The 7,677-nt window shown below is 56.2% G+C and overlaps 1 protein-coding gene across 1 annotated transcript in view; it reads right to left on the bottom strand.

Moving 5' to 3' along the window:
* Positions 1-3,281: 3,281 nt before the first annotated feature.
* A3GALT2 (alpha 1,3-galactosyltransferase 2) overlaps positions 3,282-7,677 on the bottom strand; it is an 11,172-nt gene continuing 6,776 nt past the window's right edge. Inside the window, exons 3-6 of the mRNA XM_007125114.2 lie at positions 7,512-7,587; positions 7,215-7,304; positions 6,783-6,917; positions 3,282-3,972 (exon numbers count right to left, since the gene is read on the bottom strand). Coding sequence (XP_007125176.2) covers positions 3,282-3,972; positions 6,783-6,917; positions 7,215-7,304; positions 7,512-7,587 — 992 coding nt within the window. The remainder of the gene's footprint in view (positions 3,973-6,782; positions 6,918-7,214; positions 7,305-7,511; positions 7,588-7,677) is intronic.

Here is a 7,677-nt window from a genome sequence, read left to right as displayed (position 1 = left end):
TGTTGGCTTCTCAGTCTGCATCGTGGTGGCAGGGAGGTGAGGGCAGGTGCCCCTCAAGGCTTCAGGAACGAAGTGTGCATTATATTGAAGGAAAGGGGTGGGGAGCAAAAAAAGTCAAACGTGGGGGAAGACACTCAAGGGGGCAAGAAACAAAGGAATTCCAAACCCTCTGCTCTTTGTATTTCTCTGTTGTGAAGAATAAACTGTACCTGCAGCCGGGTGGCGGCGGTGTGTGGCGTGCTCTGTGCGAGGGTGGGGCTGGGGGGCACCTTTCCACTGCTCCTCTCCCCTCCTCCGCCCCCCGCCCCAAGACCCGGGGAAGAAGGGAAATGGCCCTTCCCGCGTCCATCACTCGCAGCTAAGGACCATGCGGGCTCAGAGGAGTGAGTTCCCAATGGTGGCTCATGGCTGAGTCACTTTCTGTCTCTCCAACGAGGCGGCTAGCACAGGGCCAACCTTGATAAACTCTGGGGGAGTTCCTGCATCTCCCTCCTAGGCGCTCAAGACAGTGACCCCCTTGGGGAAGATGTGTGTGCAGGGGACTTCTTGGTCCTCTCGATCACTGGACTAGCTGGAGGTTGTGAGGCTCGAGCTGCTGCTGCTGCTGCAGGAGCCCGAGGATGAAGCTGACTCTGAACAAAGCCAGGTGGAGAGCCGGAGACACATCATCGAGCCCTGAAGCTGTCCCGACCCCAGCACCGTCCTGTTACGTAAGGCAGTAAATCCTCGTTAGGGTTGATCTTTCATTTTCCTCAAAGAGTCAGTTGCTAAACGTTTACCACAACACCACTGGCTGACTCTCCAATCAGATTCTTCGTTCAGTGAGTTAGGAACAAGTTAGGCGATGATGGGCACCTGAACGGGAAAATCCTGTGTGTTGGGGGTTGTGTGTGGGGGTGCATGGGGTGCTGTGTTGGGCCAGACACAAGCAGAAGGACAAAGGAGGCAGAGAGAAGCGGAGACAGACAGAGGAGACTGAGGGCCAGCCAGTGGCAACCTTAGCTCCTGACTTTGCCTCCGTCTTCTGGCCCGCTCTAATTTCCTGCTTGTTCTCACATCAATGAATTTATTTATAAGTTAACCGTGTGACATCGGGGAAGTTAATTAACCTCTCTGTGCCCGATTTTCTCATAGGTAAAATGAGGGAAATAATAGTAACCAATTTATAGGGTGGATATGAGGATTAAATGAACCAATAGATATCAAAGGCTTAGAACTGTGCCTGGTACATAGTAAGTACCCAATAAATGTAATTGTTATTATTTGATGTAGCCCTGATGGATCTATGTCCTTTATGATCAAGGAACCCTGCCTAGACAGCTGGTGATGTTTGGGAATTTTGGGGGGTGACATCCGAGATGGCATGGGAGGTGGGATGGCTGGACAGGTGAAGATTTTGCATGTAGCAGTGACACTTGGGGGACTGGGAGTCTGATTTTCACCGGCTCACCTGGAAGCTCTCAGGAGCTTACCCGGTCCCTGAGGGTCCCAGCGTGGGTGCTGAGGATAGTGTTGATTAACAGGGACACTGATGAAAGCAGCGGCAGAGGAGCTTATCCCCTGTTATTCCTGCTGCTGCCCTGAGCCTCTCTACACCTGAGCCTGCCCCACCCCCACCTTGGGCCTCTGGGGAAGACAAAGAAGGTCCTCCACTCTGTTCAGCTGTTTACCCCTCCCCCTCCTCAGGAAGGTCTCGACCCACAGCATGAGGCTCCCCCAGCCCAGCACCTGGAAACCCCTGACTTGTGCCATCACTTCCTCTTTAAAACAGGAAATGGCTGTCCTTTGGCGATTCCTTTGCTCTCCACGAACTTGCTGGAGAAGGGCCAGGCAAGAAGAGGGAGAAGGCAAGTTATTTTCTGTAGCATCACAACTCCTGCAAGGAGGGTGACTGGCATCCCCACTTTACATATGAGAAAGCTGAGACTCAGCAAGTGTAAGGAACTAGTCCACAGCCACGCACAGAGTCGGAAGAGGAGCAGATTTCCATCCAGATCTTACTGGCCTGAGCTCAGGTCTCTGCTGGCCCAGGGCTCAGTGTGTGTGGCCCTTGGTGAATGATGCAGGCAGTGTAAGGTGGAGGTCAGTCTCCCACCAGAGGAAGGGATGTCAGCCTATAGCCATCAAGCAATAACCTGTTCTGAGGCACACCTAGCCTGTTCTTAGCTCTAACCCAGAGTTCAAAAGGTCTTCTGGGTTCTGCTAATCTAGTTTAGGCAGGAGACACTGGGACCTTGGAACTGCTTGGGGGAGGGGAGATATCTCTTACATCATCAACAACTGGAAGTGTTTGTAAAAACTGTTACTATGTGAAAACCATCACAGTTGGCTTATAGCCAGAATTGCTGTCCTACCTGAAAATAGTGGAGCCTGTTAATAATGCAAGGTCTATGAGAACACTACACAAACGGGTCAGAAGACCTGGAGGGAAGTCCCACCCTCTCCGGGCCTCCGTTTTTCAACTGTCAGACAATGTCTCAGGGACTTCCAGCAGATAACTTCCCCATCCCCGCAGCTATTTCCCGGAGGGAACCACCTTTCCTGGAGAGCCTGATGACTTCACACTTCTGTTCGGGACGTGTGTCTTTCCCTATTGAGGATGAAGAGTCTGGACAGCAGCCATGGATGAGGAAATTTATCTCCCAGACACTGTGGCCAAACAGCCATATGGGTCCCATGGCGAGGAAATGTCATTTTTATGGACTTGGATTCTCTAGGAGAAAGGGCCATAGGACACTTTGGAATAATGTATTTTATTATCATATTACTTAAATATGTACAAACTTTGCTGAGGGCGGCGGCGATGAACCGGATGCCGCTGTTTCTCTATCTGGGGCTCCTGCCCAGTGGCAGCTCTATTTGACCTGAGGGCCAGTCCTGGCTTTCCAGCTGCTGACCTCAAAGACTGACTCACAGATTCTCTGGGTCCTTACGTAGTTATGTTCCCTTTTTGTGCCTCAGTCCCATTAAAAAAAGTGGGGGGATATGGGGAAGGGCTAAAACGTCTCTTCGGAGGCCTCCAGTGAACTCAGTAAGGTCAGAGGTGACAGGTTTCCAGGCAGCTGGCGGTATCTGGGTCGCCGTGGAAAGTCAGGGAAGGGATGGATCGCCCGCCTCGGGGAGGCGCTCCCCAAAGGCCGGGCCTCCTCCTGCCACCCCGGGCAGCGGGGGGCGGGGTGGGTGGTATTCACGCAGTCTCCCCGCCCCACCACCGCCCCCAGTGCCACGCTGCTTCCAGAAGGGCCCCCGCCGGCGTTCAGGCCTCCGGGCCGAGGGCGTCGCTAGCCGCGCAGCAGGGCGTACTCCTTGGGAGCCCAGAGCAGTTGGGGGCGGAGGATCTCGGCCCGGCGGCCGACGTCGTGGCTCCAGCAGAACTCGGGCGACAGCAGCTTGGCGGGCTTGTGCAGCCAGAAGGACTTGCTGAGGTGGCTCTCGTCGTGCCAGCGCGCCTCCAGGCCGCGCGTGCGGTCCCGTCGCAGGCCCCGCGCGCAGTAGGCCGTCAGCTGCCGCAGAGCCGCCATGCTGCCCCCGAACACTGCCGCGTGGTAGTAGAAGTCGCCCTCGCCTGGGCCCAGTGCGGCGGCCGAGCGCGCGTCCCGCTCGAAGGGCAGCAGCCGCCTCCGCCAACGGTAGTGCCACGCGAGCAGCTGTGCCACCGACTCGGCCAGCGCCTCGGACCCGAAAGCCTCGCTGAAGTGCTGGTCCACGTCCACACAGAGCACGAACCGCGCCTCGCAGCGGCCCAGCCACCCGCCCAGCGCCGCGTGCAGCGCGCGCATGCGCACCATGGACACGTCCTGCCAACGCCGCTCGCGCACCACGCGCGCCACGCGTAGCCGACGGTCCGGGCCCAGCCGTACGCGGGGCACGGCGGCCGGGCCCTCGGTGAACACGTAGTACACCACGCACTGGCCCACCATGAAGTGCTGCTCGGCCGTCTCCAGGAAGCACGCCAGGTACTTCACCAGGTATCTGTGGGGCGGGGCGGGGCTGTCTTGAGTCAGTCGGGCCTCGGCGCACTCCGCCATCTGCGGAGACGTCGGGCTTCTCAGCCCTCCCCTCGCCAGTCCTTGTGCCCCTGCAACCCCAGTCCCTAGAGCTCCAGAACTGTCCAGCCCCGGAATCGTCCGAGGTGGATTAAAAATAATTACCCATTGTTTGCCACCCATGACCCGAGAAGGCCCCGTGTTCCCCGCTTGAACGCGGCTCTCCCTGACCGTTTGGATCAATAGAGTCCCGAGGAAGGGATGCTGTGCTGGCCCTTGGGAGGACCGGCTCTTTAGGCCTTTGTCTCTTTAGAGCTCTGACCCTTTGCTTAAGAAGTCCCAGAGCTCAGGGCTTCCCTGGTGGTGCAGTGGTTAGGAGTCCGCCTGCCAGTGCAGGGCACACAGGTTTGAGCCTTGGTCCGGGAAGATACCACATGCCCCGGAGCGACTAAGGCCGTGCGCCACAACTACTGAGCCTGCGCTCTAGAGCCCACGAGCCACAACTACTGAGCCCGAGCACCGCAACTACTGAACCCCATGCGCCTAGAGCTTGTGCTCTGCAACAAGAGAAGCCACCGCAATGAGAAACCCGCGCACTGCACCGAGTCGCGGCAACTAGAGAAAGCCTGTGGGCAGCAGCGAACACCCAGTGCAGCCAAAACTAAATAAAAATAAATAAATTTTTTAAAAAAAGTGTCAGAACTCAGATGCTGCCACGAAGTGAGGGAGACCAGGCTAGCCACGGAGAGAGGCGCCCTCCAGTCATCCGCAGGACTTTTGGGAGCAGGGAGGCCCCCCCCCACCCCCCACTGCTGAGCCCTGTCAGGATTCCTGAGCCACAAAATCATGAGCTATGGTAATAATGAACTGTTTTCAGTCACTGAGTTGGTGGTGATTCCTTACATAGGTAACCGGGATGTTCATAACTTTGTATGAACAGGCTTTGGGATCCCAGGGTTCTAAAATAATCGAACTAATGTCTGATATTTTGGAACATTTGTCATGTGGTAGATAGTGTTCAAAGTTATGTGCATTATCTCATTTAATCCTCACCATTATTATCTCCATCTCTCAGGTGAGGAAACTGAATCTCAAAGAGCTTCAGTAACTTGTGCAAGCAAACATACACATAGTTGGTAAGTGAAAGCCAGGATTTGAACCCAGCTTGGCACTGGAGCCTGTACCTTTATCTGCACTTGCTCTATTCCGGGTGGAACTGTGAGAAACTGGAATCAGAGACCTTGGAAGCCTCAGCATCCCAGGGTGTGGGACTCATAGATACTTGGAACTCAGGACCTCAGGACCCTGGAATTTCTGGACTCAGAGACTCTGACCCCTAGGGCTGGTGCAGGAACACCCTACTCAGCATCCAGAAGTGGGAACACCAAGGCCCTGGAGAGGCCAGAAGTCCTGTTTGCCCCCGGCCTCTCAGGGGCCCTCCTGGCTTTCTCTCCCTTCTAGAGTGTGATGGACGGAGTTGGAGGAGCCCTGAGCAGTTGTCTGGGTCACGGGTCCCCAACGCCCCCGGGCTGCGGACCAGGCCGCACAGCAGGAGGTGAGCGTCAGGTGAGTGAGCGAAGCTTCATCTGCCCCCATCGCTTGCATTACCACCTGAACCATCCCCTTCCCCCACCCCCTGGTCCATGGAAAAATTGTCTTCCATGAAGCTGGTCCCTGGTGCCAGAAAGGTTGGGGACTGCTGGTCTGGGGTCTCTGAAGACAGAATTCCTTCCCCAGGCCTTTGGATATCTTTTCCTGGATGCAGAGCTCTCAGTGCCTTCCCAAAGCAGCCTGTTCCATTATTAGAAACTCTTCCTTAAGTTGCCTTGAATTCTACCTCTCTGTACCTTAGGATTGTAGGATCTGATTGCCACTCGAAGTCAGGAGTCCCATTTGCATCACTACTGGAAAGTGAATACCAGTTTGGACACCCTGACATCCATAATGGGGAGATGGGCAGGTCAGCCCCCTGAGGTTTCTTCCCCACCTCCCACTCTGGGTTCCTTCTCCATACCTGGGGGCCCCTTAGTTCCTCGATTGGCCTCCTCTCCTGTCGTGATTCTGTCTTCCCTGCTCCTCAGTCACTTGCCCCCATGGCCTCTCCCTCGACTTGGTCATCATCAGTCTGCCCCCCACCCCAAGTTGCAGCTTCACCCGTCCCACTGTCTGAGCCCCCTGTCCTTCCAGCCCACTTCCTGTGATATCAGCCCCAACAGTCCTTCCTCACTGACTCCTCTGGTCTGCTGACCCTACAACTCTCCGCATCCTCCTTTCTTCACATCCCTCTTTATCCAGCCCAGATTCGCTCCCTTGCAAAAGCCCTCAGCTCCCCAGCTCCTCTTCCGCCTTCAGACTTTCTTGGCAAACCTCCCCCCGCCCCGCCCTTTCTGTGTGCCTGCACCTGAGCCGCTGACCTCCACAGACGCTTCTGCTTCTGCAGCCGGGCCATCCCCTGTTTACCCAGTTCTCACCTCCTCTCACCTGAAAGACTCCGTCATTTTCTCACCACAAACCCAAGGCCTCCAGATGATCAACCCCAGGCCCTGGGCAGGTTCCTTCTAGGTTGTGATGCTGAGCCCTTGGCTGCCTGGGCTGGGTGGACTCTAGGGAGGAGGGGAAGGGAAAGGATGGTCCTGCCCTCATGCTGGGAGTCTGGGACAAGGGGTGCTGTCTTTGCTTCTCGCTTTATCTTGGGATCCTACAGCCCAGGAGAATGGGGTGCTCCACCCCTACATCACGTGCACACCCCCTCCCACTCCCTGCTTGGATAGCACCACTCCCCTCCCCGGGCCTTACCTGCGTACAGCAAAGACAGTCAGACCAATGGTGAGGTTCTGGACAGCCTCTTGCTGGGTCATATCTGGGTCGAAGGTGCCATCCCAAATAATGGGGGCCCCCCAGCAGGTACAGGTCAGGACTTCAGGCTGGGCCCTGGCCAGGGCAGGGATGGAGAGACAGGTCGATTCATCTACCTCCTTGATGCATGGTCACCGCCACCTCCCCAGTCCTGGGCCCTAGGGACCCACAGATGGGTCACACCCAGGCCCTGCCCCTAGAAATCTCTTCCCAGATCCAGCAGAGTATGGGGAGATGTGTTACCTGATGGGGCCCTTGGGTAGAGTGCCCAGCCCTGCCAGGGTGGGGAATGTGAGGAGGGCAGGAACGCTGGGGCAGAGCTCTGTAGGGTGTGTGGGTGTCCTCGGAATGGGAGAGATGGCAGCTCCTTACCAAGGATGCAGGGGACCTGTGAAGTTGTCTCTCAGCAGGGGTATTCTGGCCAAAGGGCAGACACCCATGGGGGTGAGGACTCCCAGGTGCCTGTGGTGTGGGGGCAGCAGTGAGGGGCATGCTGGCCTGCCCAGGAGCCCTCTCGCTTTGCTCCTTACAAGGAGGGAGAGCCCGCAAGGACGCTTGTGCGGGCCATGAGAGGTGCCACTCTCCATCCCTCAAGGAGGCACTTGGAAAGAGCCACTTTGACCCTGCCCTGCTGGTCCCATCTCGAGTGCTGGGGGAAGGGGTTTGTACCTGACTACAGGGAGCCCGTGCAGGAGCAGCCCTAAGAGGCCAAGTGCAGATAGGATCAGAAGATTCTCTTGCAGGCCTGGGGGGTGGGGGTGGGTCGTCAACTCATTTCTGCATATATATATATATATATATATATTTTTTTTTTTTTTTTTTTTTTTTTCAGTAC

This window comes from Physeter macrocephalus, chromosome 3 (assembly GCF_002837175.3).
Source record: "Physeter macrocephalus isolate SW-GA chromosome 3, ASM283717v5, whole genome shotgun sequence".
Classification (NCBI taxonomy): domain Eukaryota; kingdom Metazoa; phylum Chordata; class Mammalia; order Artiodactyla; family Physeteridae; genus Physeter; species Physeter macrocephalus.
The sequence above is the reverse complement of the archived record's forward strand: the minus strand, read 5'-3'. Positions and strand labels throughout refer to the sequence as shown.